This window comes from Polypterus senegalus, chromosome 16 (assembly GCF_016835505.1).
Source record: "Polypterus senegalus isolate Bchr_013 chromosome 16, ASM1683550v1, whole genome shotgun sequence".
Classification (NCBI taxonomy): Eukaryota; Metazoa; Chordata; class Cladistia; order Polypteriformes; family Polypteridae; genus Polypterus; species Polypterus senegalus.
In genome coordinates, this window is record NC_053169.1 from 31,801,820 (window position 1) to 31,825,247 (window position 23,428).

The 23,428-nt window shown below is 39.1% G+C and overlaps 1 protein-coding gene across 1 annotated transcript in view; it reads right to left on the bottom strand.

Annotated features, from left to right (window-relative positions):
• Nucleotides 1-23,428, bottom strand: part of LOC120516825 (serine/threonine-protein kinase PSK1-like) — a 56,809-nt gene that overhangs the window by 20,663 nt on the left and 12,718 nt on the right. Inside the window, exons 3-8 of the mRNA XM_039738778.1 lie at nucleotides 11,637-11,769; nucleotides 7,316-7,392; nucleotides 7,068-7,224; nucleotides 762-838; nucleotides 470-576; nucleotides 51-144 (exon numbers count right to left, since the gene is read on the bottom strand). Of these exons, the coding sequence (XP_039594712.1) occupies nucleotides 51-144; nucleotides 470-576; nucleotides 762-838; nucleotides 7,068-7,224; nucleotides 7,316-7,392; nucleotides 11,637-11,769 (645 nt within the window). The remainder of the gene's footprint in view (nucleotides 1-50; nucleotides 145-469; nucleotides 577-761; nucleotides 839-7,067; nucleotides 7,225-7,315; nucleotides 7,393-11,636; nucleotides 11,770-23,428) is intronic.

Here is a 23,428-nt window from a genome sequence, read left to right on the forward strand (position 1 = left end):
TTGTAGGTTCACTATATAAAAAGTTAATGGGATGAACAACTAGGTCTTACCGATGCAAATTTTGAAATTTCTCTCAGGAGCTGTTTTATTTCCGATTCCTGCTTTCTCAGTTTTGCTCCAAGTCTTTCATTTTTAATATAAAGCCTGCACAAAAATAAAATAAAATGAAATGTACATTTCTTTCAGTTTCGCTATATTGGAATTCATGAGTTGCCTATTCATTATAAGGGGCTGCACAGCTAAGAGTGTCTTTGAGCTATGGGAGGAAATTCAAGGAGGAAGGAAGAGAACAAGTAAATTCCACAAGGAAGGCAATCTGGCTGTGTGAACCTGCAGACTGCCAAACATACAACTTTAACTTTAATATACCGAATCGCTACTTACATTGTATTTGGGGGAATGTGACTCGTGCAATGCATGCATATCATGTGTATCATGGGCTTGCATATATTTAGAAATATTAAAGTACCGCTCTATGTGTTTGTCCTTCTGATGCAGAACATTCTTCAACCTTCCACACATGTCTTGCCAGTAGTTAGTAATCTTCTTGGGCTCAGATAACTCCTCCTCAATAACCTGAGAGAGATATCAATGCTGTAATGTTCATAAATGAATAGTACAACTCTGTATAACTTTCCATTTCTGCACTGGCTATTTCATTATAATTGACAATTGAAGATATTCTAATTAATTACTTTAATACTGAACTTGTTTATCCTATATTGAAAAAAGATATTAAAAACACCTGTTCCAGCTCATACCTGCTGTTGTTTGCCTTCAGAGTTGCCGCCGCATTCTGATAGCACTTCCAAAGGGGTCATCACCTGTACACTGCATTCTAGAAGACATTTATTTAGAACTACTTGTATTAATCAATTTATCATAACCAAGAATAATATTCTCAAACTGATCTTAAACTACTTACAGTATATAAAATGCTAAAGAGATTGTGCCTGTCTCTCATGCAGTTACTTGCAAACCATCAGGGCTAGAACCTTGATCATAGCCTTAATTGAAAATGAATGACATGATAGCACACTAGTAAAGCAAATAATGTGTAACCTTAATAGATTAGGTTGTTGGGGTTTGCGACTTTGTTACAGCAAACTGCATAGGCAAACTGATTGAGAAGGTGACACGGAAAAGAGGAAAAGGAAAGCAGCAATATCTTCTGAATGTGAAGCATATTGCAGAAGCCAATTATGTGATAAGAGTAAGAAGTATGACAGCCTCAGAATCCCATGACTGCAGCCTACTGTACTCGTAAGCTACTGGGACTGGAACCTTGTTCTTAGGAGGACCAGAGGTCCACGTGTTTCTAGTTGAACTTACAGTGGCGTGCAAAAGTATGCAATCCCCTTGAAAGTAATCATACATTTCAGTGTGAACAGAAGATTTGTACACATATTTATCCATTCAGCATTATTAATGCAAACTCTTGTGCTGTAACAATACATTTTCAAAGTCAAAACAGACCATTTTCTGTAGATATTTAACTGAAGGAGAAAAAATCCCCAAAACACCCAAAACATGTGGCCCAGTGAGGCTGGAACTCAATTGCAACGTTCACAGGTTGGATCTTGCCCTGGAAACAGCATGGACAATTTTAAATGAGACAGATGTGCTTGATAAAAGATTTTAAGTTGAATGACTTTTGCTCTGCGCATATGGAGCTCAAATGAATTCTGTGGCTGCCTTCCACTCCTTTTCTGAAATGTTGATAAGAGATCATTTTCCCACTGTGCTCTAAGATCTTTGAAAGGAAGGGACTTTAAAATGATTTTATTTATTACAGAAATGCTATCTGAATCCTCAAGACTGATCAATATTTTTTAGAAGTAGGTGGGAAGTGAGGAAACTTGGGCAGATTTTGTTTATCAAAGTTTCTAATTTGGAAGTAGTGGAAGAATTGTGTTGATGGAAAGTTAAAATTGGAGTGTAATTGTTCACAGGATGCAAAGATGTTATCTATGTACAAATCTCTAAGTGATTTTAATCCCGTATTTTTTCCAAACATTAAAAACTGTGTACGTTTGAGAGGGTAGAAAAAGGTGGTTATCGTGCAGAGGTGCTACAGATAAAAACTTCTCTTTCTTGAAGTACTTCCTACATTGGTTCTATATTCTGAGTGAATGAAGCACAATTGGGTTATTAGTATATTGACGATAACTCATATTTAGTGGGGTGCAAAGCAAGGAAAATAAAGAAGTGCTGCAGGATTTTATTTCTATTGTGGACCAGGCCTGTGTGTGTTCATCTATTTGTGTCATTGTCCAGGTTTTTATGGCTTGTATGTTTGCCGCCCAATAATAAAACTGAAAGTTAGGTAGAGCCACAAAACCTTCTGCCTTAGGTCTTTGTAGGGTCGCCATTTGGATGCCTGGATGTTTTGAATTCCAAATAAATTAAGTTATGATTGAATCTAACTTCTTAAAAATGATTTGTTGATGTATATTGGAATGCTTTGAAATAGAAAAAGAAGCTTAGGAAGGATATTTTTCTTGACAATGTTAATTGTTCCAGCTAAAGTGAGACGAAGGGTGGACCATTTATGCAAATCTTGCTTATGTTTTTTCCAAGCAGACAGCAACATTTTGTTGATTAAGAGCTTTATGTTTACTTTGGATGCGTGAATGTTTTGAATTCCAAATAAATGAGGTTATGATTGAATCTAACTTCTTAAAAAATGATTTGTTAAGGTACATTATATGGGAATGCTTTGAAACAGAAAAAGAAGCTTATCAATTTTGTTGATAAAGAGCTTTATGTTTACTTGTGATGTTTACCCCTAGGTATTTAAACTGATCTGCAATGATAAAAGGGAAGGTGTTCAATCTAATACTGTGTGCTGGAAAGTTCACCGGAAAGAGAACACTTTTATTCAAATTAATTCTGTGACTGGAAATCTTTTGAAAATATGTTAGTGCTGTTAGGATTGCAGGCACAGTATTTTGTGGATTTGATATATATATATAGTACCATATTATCTGCATATAGTGAAATTTTCTGTTCAAGTCCTTCTCTGATAATCCCCTTTATCTCATAAGCATTTTGACAGTGAACTGCCAGTGGCTCTATGGCAATTGCTAAAAGCAGTGGTGACAAGGGGCATCCTTTTATAGTACCATGTTCTAGTTTGAATTAGTCTGAAATAATTTTGTTAATACAAACTGAAGCTTTTCGACTGGTGTATAGCAGTTTAATCCAAGTATATATTTTCGGGCCAAACCCAAGTTTTTCCAGTTTGATGATAAGGTAGTTCCATTCAACCATATCAAATGCGTTTCTGTGTTCAACGATAATAATATCTCCGGGGTGTTTGACTTTGTGGGTGAATATATTATATTAAACAGGCAACGAATACTGGAAGCTAAGTGCCTACCTTTAATAAATCCAGTTTGGTTTTGTGATATTATCGAAGGAAGAACTTTCTCAATCCTACTTGCAAGGACTTTGGAGAGTATCTTAACATCGTTATACAGAAGTGAGATTGGTCTGTATGATGCACATTGTAATAAGTCCATATTTTTGCTTCGGAAACAGGGTAATTAATGCTTGGCTAAAAGTTTGAGGTAGAATTTTATTGTCTCTAGCTTCTGTAAATGTTGCTATTAAAAGGGGACCTAACTTATTTGAAAATTTTTTTATAAAATTCAGCAGGGTAACCATCAGGGCCTTCTGCTTTCCCACTCTGAAGTGAGTTCCTATCATCTAGTAAATGTGAATTTGTGTAAATCTTTTGTCATGCAGAAAATTATGATGACATTCAAGGGGATTGAATACTTTTTTGCTTGCCACTATATATTTATGGTCATGAATTGATTTAGCCAACAGAAAATTAAATAACATCAAATAACATACCATTAAAAGCATAGCATATTTAGCATTAAGTAACTGGATAACACTTTCAAATCCACTTAATCCAATCAATGGTCATGAGGGCCAGGGGCCTCTTTCAGCAGCACTGGGCAGAAGGGAGGAAAGCAGTCCTGAAAAGGGCCAGTTTCGAATCAATAAATCACCTAACTGGTAGATTTGTGGGGATGTGGGTAAAAGACCTGCATATACAGAGGAAAATCCACAAGACAACAAGCAGGTATGAGATTCCAACCCAGGATTATAGATCTGTGAGGTGTCACTACTAATCACTGCATCACCGTGCAGAAAGGTACTACGTGAGGATGGAAAATGAATGAAAGTATGAATTTACTCAAAGCATCTTAACAAATCACAGTAGTCAAATTGTTTTCAGTACATTTGTATCATTGGAGCTGAGGCAAAGCAGCTATGGTGTGATTGAACTCACAACCTTAAGTTTTACAGTCAAACATTTCTAGCCCAATGTCTACTACAGTGGCATAGTGGCTTTATTTTATAAATTTCAAAAAACAAATACAAGAAATTTACCTTTATAGCACCATTACATTGGCAACTTTCTAATCAATATTTATTATGTATTATTGTAATAATGAATGCTGCCCACACAAGCACGTTACGGGATCATGTAGAAGGCTCAGCTCATGGCATAAACTGAGAGACAAATAGAAAGTGCTAACCTCTCTACCACTTCTAGTCATAGACTGAAGAAGCAACCCTCTGAAACCTGATTATGACAGGTCGTCGGGCATAAAAGAAAAAGACCAATCAGAAGAATGTAGACACGAATGTGAGAGCATGACTGCCCAGAGGAACAACTCGTCCATGATTGTTAACAACCAGGGAACAATTTTGTTAATTTCTGTTGCATTTTTTGTTTTATTTGTATAATTGCAATTAAAGGGAATCTCCCTGGAGACCCCAACACTTCATCCAGTATGGATTATTCCAATTTTGATCTAAAAATGAAATGATAAAACATTTTACATGTGACTTTTCAATAGAGAAGTTTCTGTAATCACAAAAAACTCTCACTGGTATTTGAGATTATTTACTTTTGGGATCATGAAGGCAGTTTTAATTAACATTTCTGAACACATATGAACTTAAACTTTATTTCCATGAAATGCAGTTGCTAGGAATTCCTCTCGGTGTTACATCCATACACAAAAGAAGGTAAACACAATTAAACAACAATATACAACATCATCATATATATCATAACACCATCACAACATTACAAATATTATGGTTTTACTGTCTTTGTTAAATTGAAAGCTTTTGTTAACCAGCTGCTTAATTATTTAAAGAAACAAGTGGGAAAACTGAGTCATATACAGTAATAATGTATAAATATGGAAGATGTGGAGAACAAATCCATTTCTGTTTAGCAAGACAACAATGTACGTCTTTGTATTTTTAACAAATAATGCACATACTGTTGAGTATTTCTCATTCTTGACACATAGATTAGAAAGAATGTCTCCATCAATCAATCTTAATGTCATATAGTGCATTTCTTAGCGAGGGACAACCCCTTAAAAAAGCAAATAACAGAATTACAAAGTGAGTCAGTCTTTTATAATTTTCATTTTTCATCATAACAAGCAACCTCTTGATGCAAACAAAATTACAAGACACTTTATTGTATTGTATGGTATGTATTCATACAGTAATCATATTAATCATAAGAAAATGTGAAAGACAATATATAGATGTTCAGATCAAAATGAATTGAGCAACTAAGCTTTTTAAGCACAGAATTGAGTTCATATAATACAGCAAATAATTAGCCAACAAAAAAGAAAATTAAGCAAAGACGCAACAAAACATAATTTGTATCATAGCAATTGTGAAAGCCAGGCTCAGAATGTGGGGCAGCGTAGTGACAGAGGTCCTTGTTTGAACCCTCTTTCTGTTTTTTTTATTTGCAGAGTTTGCCCAATTTCCTTGTGTCTTGTGATTTTTCTCCAGGTACTCAAATTTTCTCCTCACATCCTAAAGACATGTATATCAGATTAATTTGCAACATTAATGTGGACCAATGTGAGTAAGTGTGGGTTTGTTCAATGAGTGTGACCTCTGAAGGGGGAGCAAAAGGTCTAAAACTGTGACAAGCCCCAGCCCCTGTGGCAATGAAAGGGACAAAGCAGGTGTAGATAATAAATGGAAGCATGAATGGAAATTTCCAACACAGTAAAGCAGAATTAGGTGTTCATGGTTCATTAGAATGTTCAAACTGAATGGGCATCAGTAGAGAGTTCAACATGATGGCTGTTCAAAAAAAAAAAAGAATATTTATGATTGTGAGACAAGGTGATGATTGCCCTTCTTTATGGCCAAGTTTGAAATGTTTAGTTTTTTTTCTACGTTTCAGATCTTGTATAAGACTCGCTGCGTGAGAAGGGCTAAAAACATTCTCAAGGACAAAACTCATCCTGGAAATTTTCTTTGAGCTCCTCCCGTCAGGAAGATGCTTTAGGTCAATCCATGTACGCACAAACAGACTAAAAAATAGCTTTTTCCCATCTGCCATAAACTTTCTGAACTCTAAATCTCCTCAGTCTGAGATCATTTTTAATTGAACATGTGCAATAAGCTATATTGGTAATGTGCAATATACTCATGTAATACAATATATAATATGTAATGTACTATTCAATAACAATTTATGCTGCTGTACTTTGAGCAGTAATAATTTGCTCTGGTTGCTTGATCACTTAACACTGCATTTAAGCATTTAAACTGTTTGCAATGTGTTCATTCATTTCTGAATGAGCCTTCCAGGCCACAGTTGTAAATAAGAAACATGTTCTTAATCTGTTTTGACTGGTTAAATAAAGGTAAATAAATAAATAAATAGGCAAAAACCTTGGAGGCCAAGTTCATGCATGATTTTTTTGTTGTTGTGGCAAGCCAGCAAAAACAGTTCCACTTTGCTGTTACTGAGTTACAGGAGATTTCCCAACATCCAACTGCTAATATTACTGTAATAGTCAGTTGGCTTGTCCATGGCTATGCTGGATTCCTAGGGTGATCCTTATATGAAGCTGATATTGTATGCGTCACGAAAAAAGGATACTAGAATAAGCTAGTCGATAAACAAATTGTCTGGGGGCAAAACCAGCTGCATTATTATGCTTCCAGGATGTTTTTTAGCAATTTTCTACCCCTCTGTAAGTGAGGCTTACCTTGTACAGTAGTCTCCTTGATATTTTCTGCCTGCTCTCCAAGAGTAAGAGACGTCCCTCCAGTCTGCTCTGTTTCACCTGAGCCCCATGTCTGCTTACACAACCGAGGCTGTTGACGAGTCCAAGAGAGCTCACCTGGTCCCTCCTTACTCACACACTGTAAGAATCACAAGCAGGACAGACAGAAAATCAGGAAAACTTCATCATATAAAGTTTGCTGACTGGTACAGTCTCCATTAGTTACTCACTTGTCTCTTTTTGACTTTACAATATGGGTTGCTTGTCAGAAGGACATCCACAGGAGCTACAACTGTACATATGGAATCTGTAGCAAAATGAATAGTAGCTGATATGAATTCAACTTCCAGATCCATCATTAAAATATATGGTCCACGGGCATAACAGCAGAAAAGTGACTATAAAAGTAGTAGTATTTAGTAGTACTACTAAATATTTCAAGTATAAAATCTTGATTTTTATACAGTTATTTTATATATTTATTCACAGTTTTGTGAAGAATATACATTGTGACATATTGTGTCAAATATACATACTGATCATTATAACAAACTCCTTTCATTCATTTATTCATCCATTTCTTAAATCCACTTATTCCAGTACAAGATTCCAAGAAGCCACAGTGGCCATACTGTAAAAATAATGTAATAATAATAAATAAAACAAATAAGTCATAACAATATTCAAAGCAGATAAAATGAATCTACTAAAGCCAGTTACTGTATTCTGTAAAGCAACAAAAACCTTTGATCAACTAATTGCTTCAAGAATACGTTTGGTGTTTTTGAAGTTATTTCTTCACAATCATGGTATTATATTAAACAGCCACATGAAACCACATTCTAAAGTGAAGCATACTTTATTCATTTTAAAAAATAAGGAGCGCACTCAAAGCCTTAAATTTTACTGAATACGTCTACTTAGAAATAGCAAAAGTTGCCATTCAAAAGTGCCTTCTGTGTTTCTGAAGTATGCTTATCTGCTCACAGCAGCCATTGTGGGTACAGTTATGACAATATCCTCCAGACTTCATCAAGCTGTATTCTGTTTATTAGCCTACTTTTGCTTCTGTAATTCTGTTGAACGACCCCTATGCTGATGACGCACAGCTTTATATAAATGTTTATCCAACTGAAACATCTGCACTAGTTGTACTGACTGATTGTATCTGGGAACTCAATCATTGGATGGCAGGTCATTTTTTTACGGCTTGATCTTGATAAAACAGAAGTCTAATTGGTTGGTACCAAATCTGTCCTCTCTACCCTTGTTGGGCTAAAAATTGATGTCGATGGCATCCTAGTTGAACCCTCAGCATCAATCTGTAATTTGGGTGTCATCTTTGATTAGCACCTTACTTTCCAGCCACACATTAGCTCAATAGTACAGACCACTTTTTTTGATCTCCGCAGCATTGCTCATCTGCATTCTTTCCTCAGTGTGAAAGATATTGAAACACTAATTCATCTTTTCATCACTACCCGTCTGGACTATTTTAATGCATTGTTTTATGGCCTCCCAACTAAATATATCAATAAATTACAGTACGTTCCAAATTCTGCTGCTCATTTACTTACACACACTAAAAAATCTGCTCACATCACTCCTGTCCTCTATGATTTGCATTGGTTACCAGTTTCTTCAAGAATCAAATATAAAATTATTCTCATCACCTTTAAAGCTCTTCATGGTTTAGCCCCTCATTATCTCTCTGAGCTACTGCTTCCTTACACTCCTACCCGTGTATTGACACTAACTTACTCACTGTACGTGAATACAGGTTAGCAACTATGGGTGGCAGAACTTTCAGAATGATGACCCCTAAAATTTGGAATGCTCTTCCTCGCAGTCTTCACTCTATTATTCATTTTAAATTCCTGTTAAAAACACATCGTTTCATTGAGTATTATTCATTTTCTTTTATGTAACTTCTACTGTCTTGTTAATGTGTTTTTGTTGAATTGTAAAGTGTCCTTGATTGTATGAAAGGTGCTACATAAATAAAACTTATTATTATTGTGGTTAGAGCTGTTATGTTCTGCCATGGCTCGTAACAACAGACAGATGTGCATTCGAATGATATTATAACTTTTACCTAAACAGCACCTATTTTTCTCCTGTTACATTCTGTGTTGTTATTTTATGTAGCCTACAGATCAACAGACACATGAGAGTCACTTGCATGTAAAGAGTTTCATTGTACTTTGTACAAACAGCAATAAATCTAAACTGAACTAATGACACTGCACTCTTTTTTTAATAAAAGCCTTAGACCTGCATGTCACAAAATCCATGGCATGATAAAAAAAAATACTCTGAAAATGAAAAAAAGGCCAGCGTGTGTGATGCAGATTCAAGTGCCAAATACGGCTATGAAATTTTTTATTGCCTGATGAGTTGCTCTTGCCAAGAATATGGTAATAAAAGAACTGAGATCAACACTTATAAATGAGTAAACTCACTGACACTCGCTAAAGCCAATCAATCTGTTAATATACAGAGAACATACAAACTCCATGCAGAACCTGGCATTGTGAGGCAGGAATGACAACTCTGCATTACTACTTAAAACATCTGTGCTACACTTACCAGGCGTGAACCAGATTAGCACTAAATGTGTACCTATAACGTTTGTTCAGTTCTTGTCCCTTGATTGCATGTTAGGTACATGGTCAATTTTTCTCTTGCTAGGCCACAGAAGCACAAGCATACATTAAAATACCGATAGCAGCAGGCAATATCTTTGATAAATAACAAAATAAGCTTCTTTATAGTTAAAGAATGTGAACAACAGTAAGTCTGACTTTTTTTGATTATCATTGCCTAGTTATCTACAGAACGTGAACATCAATTCACATCTGGGCTTCAACATTCGAATATGTCAATGATGGCACTTGGTGATAACATTTGGAAATGAATCCACACCCCTGGTCCTAAGGTTTGCTGTGATTCCCCAGGTGCCTGCAGCCATGGACCTCGACCATTTTCCAGGACATTGCTAGTCATAACCGAGGATTAACCAGGGTGAATGAGGGCACAACAGTTAATTGTGCAAAGAGTGCAAATTACCTTTATGCAAACAATCACAATGTCTAAAAATAAAATGCAGTGCATCAAGAGTCATTAATAAATAATGCATAAAAATATTGCATTGGGGTGAGTAAATTAAAATCCAATAAATAAGAAAACTGCCATAAATAGTTAAAAGAGGAGTAAAATCAGAGCCAGCATCACCATTCTTTCAGCTCGTTTTCCTGTGCTTCTTCTTCTCGTCTCATCCTGCTCACCCATCACATCAGGCATGCTAAGCAGGGCAGAGACATTGGCAAATACAGACCACATTAACGATTCCTGTCCCAGCCAACCAATCAGGACGCTCCAAGACGGACTCCCTCAACCTGCCACCTCCAAGAGTGTCCAAGAGTCCCTAGAATGCATCTGCCTCTGTTCCTCTGTGGGGCTTCCCCAACTACTCACCTCTGTCCATCAGCTCTGGCTCCAACCCTATTCTGCTTTCTTCTACTCAGTTCTTTCCTCCTCAGCTTTTTTCATTCTCTCCCTTTTCTTCACTGTTTCATTTTTTTCTTCCATTCGTTTACAATCTGAATCTGCACTTTCCTTTCCTAACTCAGATCTTTACTATTCCTGTGGCTGTACACTACCATTCAAAAATTTGGGGTCACCATTTAATTTTCATATTTTTGATAGAAATTGATACCTTTTATTATCAATATCCCATTAAACTGATTACAAAATATAGCCAAGGCATTACTAGTGTTTCTAATAGTGGTTACTGCTAAAAATGACAAATTTTTAATTTATTCTTCGCATATGGATGCAAAGCCCCATTTTCAGGAGCAACTCCTTCATCTCCTAATGGTAAACTTCTTTAGCTTATCCTTAATTAGTCATGTTTACACGTTACTCCGTTATTAGAGAACCCTTTGTAACTTCATTAGCACTGCTGAAACCTGTTATTCTGTTCACTTGAGTTGCAAGGTACTGGCAATCTGAAAGTTCAGTTTTGGGTTCAAAAATGGCCAGTAGTGTAGGTACACTGAACAGTCTATGGAGTACCAATGCTGGATAGCTGTGCTGATTGCTCTCCAGCATGTGAATGACTAACCAGGCAATGCCCCCACTCACGAGATCTGAGCTGTACTGTTTTTAAAAATACCCTGCTCCTTCTCTGGCCCGCTAATCTTTCCATAGACCCCTTACACATTCTGGCACAAAGACAAACAGTGAAGTGCACAACCAGTCCCCTATTAAAATGGCGGACTCTCACAAACATGTTTTGCTTTTTTGCTTTCTTCCTTTTAAAATCACTCGGATCATTTCTCAGTAATATTAGCTCCATTATGAAATGCAAGAGCAGGCTAGTCATTTTTGTAAATTTATAAAATATGCTTCACTTTAGAATGCAGTTTCATATGGCAAATTACTATATACCATGACTGTGAAGAAATTACTTCAACTTGAAAAATACCAAATTCATCCTTTAACTTTGTTCTGTATTGCTTGTTCAGAAATTGTGCATTCTAACCTAACCTTTCCTGCAGGGCTCATCTTCAGTGGACTTGTCACTAGTGTGACGGTGCTGGCCTTCGCAGGGGTGTGTGACATCGCCCATCTGCTCTTGGGGAACGCGACTCAGCTTACAGCAATCGTCCTCTGTGGCAATCTGAAACATACCCAACCATGTAAGCATTCTTAGTTTCTATGAATACTGTTCTACTGCCAGAAAAAATATTAATCTTTTCTTAATCATTTGCAAAAATAGTCAGCTAAGCTATAGTTCAGCTTCTGGTAATCACTATAAATTCTGCTCCTAATATGCCTGTGAAAGGCCACTAACTTCAAAAGCGGGAGAATATCAAAGATGCGTGAATTTGCAAAAACATCTATTGAGTTTTAAGGATGTTAATGACTATTTTATTCTCTGTTTTACAAAATATGAAAATGCTTGAATTTAGGGGATGTATAATTATTGTGATTACTGCTGTTGAAATGGATTTACCAGAAAAATCAGTGCCATTTGCTTTTAACCATAATTCCACTCATAGATCAATGTTTTGTCACTCTAGAGAGAGCCAGGTTTAGGGGTATAATATGGATGCAAGGGCTTGAGAAAGTATGAAGCTCATCAGACAATATATGAGCAAACGATCTCAGTTGGGAAGCAATAAGAAGAAAAACGTCATTATCTCCTAATTTTAGATGGAAGGTAAATATTTTCGGCACATAACACCTCTGTATCATTCGTCCCTAAACTGTAAGTGGCTGCCATAAAACAACTTAGGCTATGTAGTCATTATCTTTCTGCAAGGGACAAAGCAAATTGGTAAACACTCTGTCTGAAATAACAAATAACAAATCATCTGTAAACATTTCATTGCTTTATTTGTAATTTCAATAAGATGGGCAATGCATACCTGCTTGGAAGTACTTGCAGCAACTGATGCTCATTTATTCCAGGGTATTTAAACCATTTCTTCATAATTTTAATGTGCACTGCTACAGACAAGATAAGCCAGTCTTTAATGAGAAAGGATCCAGAGGTGAAACGTAGGTAAAAGCCTAGCAGGGTTCGTTGACCAGAAAACTCAAAACTGGTTTGTCGTCAAGCCAATGTAGATTCCAAAATCAAAGTCAAAGGAAAGCAAAGGTTTAAGCCATACCCAGAAAGTCTTATAAATAAAATGCTCACGTCACTGTTAAGGATTCTGTCCACAAACTCAGATAAATGGGAGTACCCATGTGGTGGATACGCGTCACTCCTCTCTTTAGATCACTACATTGGCTCCTTGTAGCACCATGTATTAAGTCCAGATCCTTGATGCCTGCCTACAGAGTAGTCAATTAGTCAGCTCCTATGAATATATGGAGACTCTTGTGAGGTTCCATGCTCTTTCTTGACCACTCAGGTCTACTGTTGAATGGTGTCTGGTGATGCCACAGTTAGTCTGTATCAGTCCATACTATTTTCATGTGTAGCTCCTGGCTGAATGTTTCATGAATTTATATCTGTTAGCTTTGTCTAGCTTAGAGATTGTAACTTGGTTGTATGTTGTTCTGAGCTCTTCACTTGTGGAGATCAATTTTGTAACCTTGTCCTGTAACACTTGTTCCCTCACAATCCACCAGACTGATGTTTAATCAATTGTGTTGACCTCTTTTGTAAGTCACTTTGGATAAAAGTGTCCACTAAGGAAAGAAATGTAGATGTAAAGTACTGATGCTAATCTTTATACCTATATACCTCTGATGTCATGCACGTCTTGGTATCTCAGCTTAGCAACTTCAGTAGAATCAGGCTGCAGGCCTCCAGAGCTGCTCCACTGAGGAGTCAATCATATTGCGCACTTCAGATGACATTTACCGGCATTTGCATTACATGTCAATAACATGCTGTGTCATTTGTGCTTTTCTCAACACATCCTTTTTATTAGTACCTCACGCTTCATTATTATAAAATATCCTTATACACCGGTTAAGAATTGGGCATTGGGAGGGTTATCTCATGATGTACAATGACAACTATTAAGTAGGCATGTCTTGTAGTGGACATGTTGCCTACTAGAACTATGTCTACAGTGTAAACCATGTGACACAGAAGTGCAATCCCATTGGCTGTTCAGTAGAGCTCCTCAATCACAGAGCTGCAGAGGTCTGCAGCTAGACCCTTCTCAGCAACATTGTAGAAACAGGAACAAAATGGCATCACAGGAAGATGTTATAATACTGTATTATTAAACAAAGATTTAGATGAAAATCTGTTATCAAAATGAGATATTACTCAAGTCATATCATTTTCTAACCTGCTTAATCCAGGCCAGGCTCATGGGAGGGGCTGGTGCCTATCCCATCTAGCAGAGGGCCCAAGGCAGGAACAAACTCTGGACAGGGAGCAAGACCATCGGAGGACAAACACACATCCGACACACACTAGGGCCAATTTAATAACATCAATTCACCTGACCTGCATGTCTTTGGACTGTGGGAGAAGTCAGAGCACTTGGAAGAAACCCATGGAGACACAGGAAGAACATACAAATCCCACACAGGGAGGACCTGGGACACAATCCATGGAGTCCTTACTGTGAGGCAGTAGTGCTACCACTGCACCACTATTCTACTCTCTACTCAAGTCCAAACCATAATATGGAAAAGAAAATCAAGGAAAAAGTATGAAACAAAGTTATAAAAAATGTGAAACAAAAATAAACATAATGTTTAACACTATGTACCCAGTGGGGACAGGGTGGTCTCGTGGCCTCTGAACCCCTGCAGATTTTGTTTTTTTTTTTTCTCCAGTCCTCTGGAGTTTTATTTTTTTTTGTTTGTTTGTTTTTTCTGTCCTCCCGGCCATTGGGCCTTACTTTATTCTTTGTTATTTAGTATTGCCTAATCTTATTTTCCTTATTATATTTTTTATAAACTTTTCTTTCTTCATCTTATAAAGCACTTTGAGCTACATCATTTGCATGAAAATGTGCTGCAATATAAATAATTGTTGTTGTTGTTGTTGTTGTGTATTTATATGGCTCAATTTGTTTTTAGCTGAATATATTTCAAAGGATAGAATTTAAATAAAATATAAAAACCTGGTAGTTTGAAAAACCTGACCCTTCTGGGAATTTGCAAAATGTTATTGATTAGAAATATTCAGTCAGTCATTTTCTAAACCGCTTTGTCCTGGTCACATGGGTGCTGGAGCCTATCCCAGTTAGCAAAGAGTGCAAAGCAGGAACAAACCCTGGCCAGTCCATCAGAGGGCAATCATACAAACACACACATAGAGAAACGCACACACATACACTCACACACACACACAGTAGGCCCAATTTAGGACCACCAGTCCACCTAACCTGCATGTCTTTGGACTGTGGGAGGAAACCAGAGCACACAGAGGAAACCCACGCAGACACGGGGGGAGCCCACGCAGGGAGGGCCCAAGACACAAATCCAGGTCTCCTTACTGAGAGGCAGCAGTGCTGTCATTGCATCGTGATTAGAAGTATTACGTATATTTTCATATTATTACAGAGAGGTAGAATACTTCAGTATGAAGTAAGGGGTCCATAATAAAGTTCAAGTACAGGAGAAAGCTGGAGCAGAAGTTGCAGAATAACAGCATAAAGGAAGTGTGGGATGGGATGAACATCATCACTGGCTGCAGCTCGAAGCAGGGTGCCACCATCGAGAGAGACGTGGAGAGAGCAAACCAAATGAACAACTTCTTTAACAGGTTTGACCGCCCTAACCCACTCTCACCTCGGATTACTGCATCCTCCAACCACCCTTCTGCTGATACCGGCATAGGAGAGACATCCCCACCCACAATTACAGCAGCGCAAGTGAGCAGAGAGCTGAGGAGACTTTGTGCCAGCAAAGCAGCAGGTCCAGGTGGAGTATCGCCACGACTGCTGAAGGCCTGTGTGCTGGAAGTGGGGAGTCCCTAACAGCCTGAGCCTGGAACAGGGGAGAGTCCCGAGGCTTTGGAAAACATCTTGTATCATCCCAGTCCCAAAGGTATCACGTCCTAGTGAGCTGAATGACTTCAGACCTGTTGCTCTGACGTCACATGTGATGAAGACCATGGAGCGACTGCTGCTTCACCACCTGAGGCCACAGGTCCGCTGCACCCTCGATCCTCTGCAGTTCGCATACCAGGAGAAGGTGGGGACGGAGGAGGCCATCATCTATATGCTACACCGATCCCTCTTCGACTTGAACAGGGGCAGTGGTGCTGTAAGAATTATGTCTTTGGATTTCTCTAGCGCCTTCAACACCATCCAACCTCTGCTCCTTAGGGACAAGCCGACAGAGATGGGAGTAGATTCACACCTAGTGGCACGGATCGTGGACTATCTTACAGAAAGACCTCAGTATGTGCGTCTTTGGAACTGCAGGTCTGATATTGTGGTCAACAACACAGGAGCGCCAAAGTGGACTGTACTTTCTCCGGTCCTGTAGCCTATATACATCAGACTTCCAATACGATTTGGAGTCCTGCCACGTGCAGAAGTTCGCTGACGACACTGCTATCGTGGGCTGCATCAGGAGTGGGCAGGAGAAGGAGTACAGGAACCTAATCAAGGAGTTTGTTAAATGGTGTGATTCAAACCACCTACATCTGAAAACCAACAAAACCAAGGAACTGGTGGTGGATTTTAGGAGACCCAGGCCCCTCATGGACCCTGTGATCATCAGAGGAGACTGTGTGCAGAGGGTGCAGACCTATAAATACCTGGGAGTGCAGCTGGATGATAAACTGGACTGGACTGCCAATACTGATGCTCTGTGTAAGAAAGGTCAGAGCCGACTATACTTCCTTAGAAGACTGGCGTCCTTGAACAACTGTAATAAGATGCTGCAGATGTTTTACCAGACGGTTGTGGCGAGTGCCCTCTTCTACGCGGTGGTGTGCTGGGAAGGCAGCATAAAGAAGAAGGATGTCTCACGCCTGGACAAACTTGTTAGGAAGGCAGGCTCAATTGTAGGAATGAAGCTGGACAGTTTAAAATCTGTAGCAGAGTCGATGGGCGCTGAGCAGGCTCCTCTCAATCATGGAGAATCCAATGCATCCACTTAACAGTATCATCTCCAGGCAGAGGAGTAGCTTCAGTGACAGACTTTTGTCACTGTCCTGCTCCACTGACAGACTGAGGAGATCGTTCCTCCCCCACACTATGCGACTCTTCAGTTCCACCCGGGGGTGTAAATGCTAACATTATTCAAAGTTATTGTCTGTTTTACCTGCATTTTTATTACTCTTTAATTTAATATTGTTTTTGTATCAGTATAGTGCTGCTGGATTATGTGAATTTCCCCTGGGGATTAATAAAGTATCTATCTATCTATCTATCTATCTATCTATACTAATAAAAGGCAAAGCCCTCACTGACTCACTCACTCACTCACTCACTCATCACTAATTCTCCAACTTCCCGTGTAGGTAGAAGGCTGAAATTTTGCAGGCTTATTCCTTACAGCTTACTTACAAAAGTTAAGGAGGTTTCATTTCGAAATTCTACACATAACGGTCATAACGGTCGACAACGTCCGCCATGGTGAACTTTCTTATTTATAGCCCCATCTTCATGAAATTTGGTAGGCGGCTTCCCTGCGCTAACCAAAACCGATGTACATACTTATTTCTATGTTTTGACGCCACTGTCGGCCGCCATATTGAACTTTCCAACGTCACTAATTTTTCCAACTTCCCGTGTAGGTAGAAGGCTGACCTCATCTTCACAAAATTTGGTAGGCGGCTTCCTTGCGCTAACCAAAACCGATGAACGTACTTATTTCGGTGTTATGACGCCTACGGTCGGCCGCCATATTGAAGTTTCCAATGTCACTAATTCTCCAACTTCCCGTGTAGGTAGAAGGCTGAAATTTGGTAATTATTTCGGTGGTATGATGCCACTGTCGGCCGCCATATTGAACTTTTCAACGGTCTTTGTTACTTATGGGCCCATCTTCAAGAAATTTGGTATGTGGGTTCCCAACGCTAACTGAATCCTACTTATGTACATATATACGTCCATAGCCTGCAGCTCGGCCACCGTGTGAGGCGGCTTTGGGTCCCCCATCCCAACACCACCCACGTTGTTGGCTGCCTGCCTATATAAGGCCATCCGTCGCTCCAGTCTCTACATTCCCTTCCTTGCTTCGCCACGGGATTCACGTCTCCCTGCTGATAACTACAGACTTTTAATTTAATCCACGGCTTCTCCGCTGTTTTATAGTTCATTTATTATGATTATAGTTATTGTGTAGGTATTTTAGACTTACTTTACATTGTTCAGGTACCCATTTCCTTTATCATTCCAACCGTACCCCCATTAACATGTCTATCGAGGTGATCACCATCGATCAAAGAACTGTCACTTTACCGAGTGGTTTCCATGCCCGGAGATGCTGCCTGCCTTTTCCATTCTCTGTGTTACATATTGCACGGCCATATCAGGCTCACTCTTGATATCCGGAGGAACATTGTGTCTTATGTATTGAATGACTGGGACAGGTTCAAGATGTGGACTGATGACGGTACAGGAGATAATTATACCACACAGGAGCACTAGAAGAGTGAAATGCTTAAGCCCTTCACCTATGGTTCTGCATGTGAGTTGATGGCTGCCGTTGAATTGTTTGGTTGTCGCTTTCAAGTGTACCGAAATGGCCAAATATTTTACACCTTTCGACAACCGCCAATGCCTCTTAAACATCTTAGACTCACAGGTGACGATTTCAGTAGTGGACACTTTGATGTTTATGAATGTTTAAACTCTCAAAAGCTGGATGTGAAGTTATCGATGAAACCAGTTATATACTTGACAGATGCCGAATGTCACTTCAACACAAGTCCTACAAATACTGTCGGAATTGAAACAAACCATGAAACTCAAACAGATTATGACAGCAGCAATCCAAGCTGTGAGATTTGAAACAAGATTACTGTTCACATGGCCAACTGTACGTTGCATGCTCAAGAGTAAGCTCAGCGCACAGCTTGGTCATATTACAACCGGAGGGCCGAACTCACAATGTGGTATACAAAGAGATCCTTAACAAATAATTATTGGTATATTTTCCCTCAGTTTAAAAAGGTTTAATTTTCTTCTTAATAAAAATTTTAAGGCAGTACTTCGTCGCTGCAAAGCGCGGGTATTTTGCTAGTTTATCTATTTAAGAAGAAGTATAACCTAGAATTAATTAGTTAAATACCTTAACTTTCAAAACTTGTGGAAATGCCTCCTGCACCTATTGAAAATTTATATGAGCTCTCTTCCAGTGCCAGTGGAGCATAAGATGATAAGGAATTTGACAAACAAGAGGAGACCATTCAGTCCATAAGGCTTGTTTGTTAATTGATAGCTAAGCTGTCGCAATATCTATTCCAAATATTTCTTAAAAGATGTCAATATTGCTGCCCCAAATACATGTCTTGGTAGTTTGTTCCAGATTTCCACAGCTCTTTGTCTAGGGAAGTACTTCCTGGCCTGAGTCATAAATACACATCACACTAATTTCCACTGGTGTCCTTGAATATGTGATTCATCTTTAGGCTGAAAGAATTCTGCTTGATCTACTTTATTGATGCCTTTGGTAAATTTGAAGACCTGGTATGAAGTCCCCATGCAGTCTCCACTGCTTGAGACTAAACAGGTGTAATTCTCTGAGTCTGTCACAGTATGACATGCCCTAAAGTTCTGGGGAGCACATGGTTGTTCTTTTCTGCACAGCTGCTATGACTTTCTTGGAGCGTGGAGACCAGAACTGCACACAACACTCCAGAAATGGCTTTTCTAGTACATTATATAGTTTAAACATAATGCAACCGATCTACATTCAGTAGTTTTTATTATATAACCTTTTATTTGCCTTTTTAATCACTTTGCACTTTGCTCAGATGATAAAAATGTTGTGTTAATATAAACTGCGGTGGGCTGGCGCCCTGCCCAGGGTTTATTTCCTGCCTTGTGCCCTGTGTTGGCTGGGATTGGCTCCAGCAGACCCCCGTGACCCTGTAGATAGGATATATAGCGGGTTGGATAATGGATGGATGGATGTTAACATAAACCCATGAATCCTTTTCAGAGGTTGTTTCCTTTAGGACAGTGTCCCCCATCTTCTATTTATAACTGAGGCTAATTTTGCACATGCGTAGCACTTTGCACTTTTCTACGTTAAACTGTTTTTTCTAAGTGTTCACTCAGTTCTAAAGCTTGCCCAAGTCTATTAGAATTGTTGTAGCTACCTTCTCAGTGTCTGCTATTCCTACAATTTTAGTGTCATCTGCAAGTTTACTAACTATACCAACTTCTATGTGTCTCTATTATAAAAAAAAATTCTGGAAAGGAAAAGCAGGGCAACGAGACGTGATCTTCTCGGAAGTCACTTAAAAGACCCGCGAGACACAAACAATATCAAACATGAGAGCACAACCAGCAAAACACTCAGTCGTGTAAAAGCACATAGCACACACAGATCCTGTGCTCTCAGCACATATGAAGCATCTGGAATAGCCTGCCAATAGGAATTCGCCAGGCTGATACAGTAGAGCACTTTAAAACACTGCTGAAAACACATTACTTTAACATGGCCTTTTTATAACTTCAATTTAATCTTAATTTAACTTAATCCTGATACTCTATATGTTCAATTTCCTCAAAATAACTATTCATGGTGGCTCTAAAATCCATACTGACCCCTACTCTCTTTTCTGTTTCTTTTTCCGGTTTCTTTGTGGTGGTGGCCTGTACCACCACCACCTACTCAAAGCTTCATGATGCTCCAACAATGATGGACGGATTACAAGGCAGAAGTCTATGTGACCATCATCATCATCAAGCCCTTCCGTGAGAATCCTAAATCCAAAGAGGACTGTTTCATTTATGTTAGGTAGAATGACTGGGCGGTCTCATGGTCTGGAATCCCTACAGATTTTATTTTTTCTCCATCCGTCTGGAGTTTTTTGTTTTTCTGTCCCCCCTGGCCATTGAACCTTACTCTTATTCGATGTTAATTAATGTTGATTTATTTTGTTTTATAATTGTGTCTTTCATTTTTCTATTCTTTAATATGTTAAAGCACTTTGAGCTACTGTTTGTATGAAAATGTGCTATATAAATAAATGTTGTTGTTGTTGATATAAGGACAATACGTTCTAGATTAAACATCAATGACTAAGCAAAGAAGAAAGAGCAGCGCGGGGAAAAGAGACCCAAAAGCGTTGTAGAGAAAAAAAAAGCAGATAAGAGATTATGAAGGCAGTAGAATTTGAAAGACTCAAACAAACAATGGCGCAATACACATGCAGAGAAAGGTAAAGAATATGAAAGCAGTAAAATTCGAAAGTATTGTAGCATCCCAGCCAGGTTGAAGCCTTTTTTGGTTTTAAGTGACTGTTAGGTCCGATTGAGGGAGGGAGGAGTACAGCACGGAAGACTGATAGCGGGGCATTGATTGATGCAGTAAGGGGGGGTGAGACCTGGGGGAGGAGGGGTTGGAGAGGGTGCTAGAAAGTTGTGTTTGGGGTTAGGAAGTCGGCGACTGCTCAAATAAAACTTTTGTGACACTTTATTATGTCAGTCACTACAGTATCAAACAAAAGATAGTAAAGATTGCATTAGCGCAAACAAAAGGAAATTAATCATCAGGACCGTGTGTAATTGAAAAAATAGCAGGACAAAGCGAGGCCAGAAATAAAAGGCAAAGAGCAGAAAGCAAAGTCTTTTCGCCATCGCATCATTCAATTCACAAAACGTAGATTTACACAATAATGGACCATACGCTATGAGAGGTCCCGCAACAGTTAAAGCAACGACAAGTTTCATTACAAAACAAACACAGTTCGGTCAGGTGTATATTTATGATCACAGAGGAGCGATTATAACGCGAGCAGCAGAGACACGAAGTGGCAAAAAGTGCAGCGGCTGTACAGGCTTTAAAATGATCGACTCTGCCCACCTTTCACAACACAAGCAGCGTTATACTCTACGTCCTGTGAGAAAGACATTTAACCACGCCCGGGACCGGAAATAAAGGACAATCATTGTTTTTACGACATCACGTAATACAAGGCAGTGAGCCATCATTTAAAACAAGTCCACAGACATTTAACCTAGCAGTTTTTGGATTGCTTTGGCCACACAAGCATCACGTGCTCCCAGCTCTTAAAACAACGACATGCGACAAGCAGAACAGGCAGCTCGCCAGCAGCAGAAAGACAGCAGATGATCCAACGGCATCTCCTTAGTGTGTGTTCAGCCGCCCCTCCTTCACAACGCGAGCAGCGCTATACGTCCTGCATAAAAGAGATGTAACCCCACCCGGGGCCGGAAATAAAGGGACAAGTATTGTTTTTACAAAAGTTTTTAAAATAAAAGTGAAAATAATGCATATGTAACAATTCCCATGAAAATAACAATCTCTTTAAATTGTATATCCAGTAAACCAAACACGGGGGTGGGCGAGTGAAGCAAGCAGGGGGCGGAGCCCCCTAGTTATTATGTAAATCAGAAAAAAAAAAGACCCCTGGAGAAGTGTTCAGCTGCAGTCAGGACTGTTTTAGGCCTCAGACAGATCCGAGCACTTCAGACACTATGAGGTCCATAAATTGGTGCCCCCTTCCCCTGTTTTGCCGGTGAACTGACGACTATATTTAACACCCCTCATCCATCCATCCATCCATCCATTATCTAACCCGCTGAAACCGAATAGGGTCACGGGGGTCTGCTGGAGCCAATCCCAGCCAACACAGGGCACAAGGCAGGAAACAATCCTGGGCAGGGTGCCAACCCACCGCAGGACACACACAAACACACCCACACACCAAGCACACACTAGGGCCAGTTTAGAATCGCCAAACCACCTAACCTGCACACCCCTCATGATGACTTCAATTCCCTTTAGTTCCTGCACTCAAACGTGTATTCAGCATTTCTTAAACTTTTAAACTATCAAGGCCTCTCATTTCTGCATCCGTAGCAGTTGTTTTGATGTCATATATTAGAAACAAAAAATCTTAACATTTTGTATTTTATAGTATACGTTTTATATCTTCATTTGCTATGTCTCATTCATAGACTACACCTTTTAATATGTTAGTTATATGCTGCACTCAGTGGAGTAGTGGCTCTGTGGCTGAGGATCGACACTGGTAATCAGAAGGCTGACCCCATATAAAAATTGAAAATGCTAAGGAGGAAGAAGATGAAGAAGAATAAATTATATGCTGCACTCAGCTACGATTAGCACAACATATTCTTATAGACCCTGAATTGAATGAATCATATAATTTGTGTAAACAGTCAAAATATGTAATAATATGCGCCGGACATTTAGGAGCTGTTTAGAGTACTGCCTTTGTGGTCCTCCTCTCTGTGTTATATCATTAGTACTGTATTATTATTGGTGTACACAATTTTAATATTTATATTAACGATGCATTAATTGTGGCAGTGTTTATGTCCAGAGGAATGATGCATGAAGAGGTATAAAATAGTCGTTTGAGTCGACCAGCTAAGACCCTCTCTGTTAGCTGGGTGGCTTTGCGTACCCATTTGTTGATGGCTGACGACATTGCAGCAGGTATGAAGAGTCGGTTATCACATTAGCACGACAGATTATTCCAGTGAAGCTTTTTTTATTTATAATAAATATTTTTTGCACACACGTTCAGTTTGCTACCGTTACTATAATAGTAGCACAAAAGTGTATCGCTAATATGGGGATGGGGGCGTGAAAAGTGGGTGGAGTCAAAAGAGATGCAGCTGACAGGGGCGTCATATTACAGGCCTCAGAATGTCTCATGTCACTGAATCTGTCCG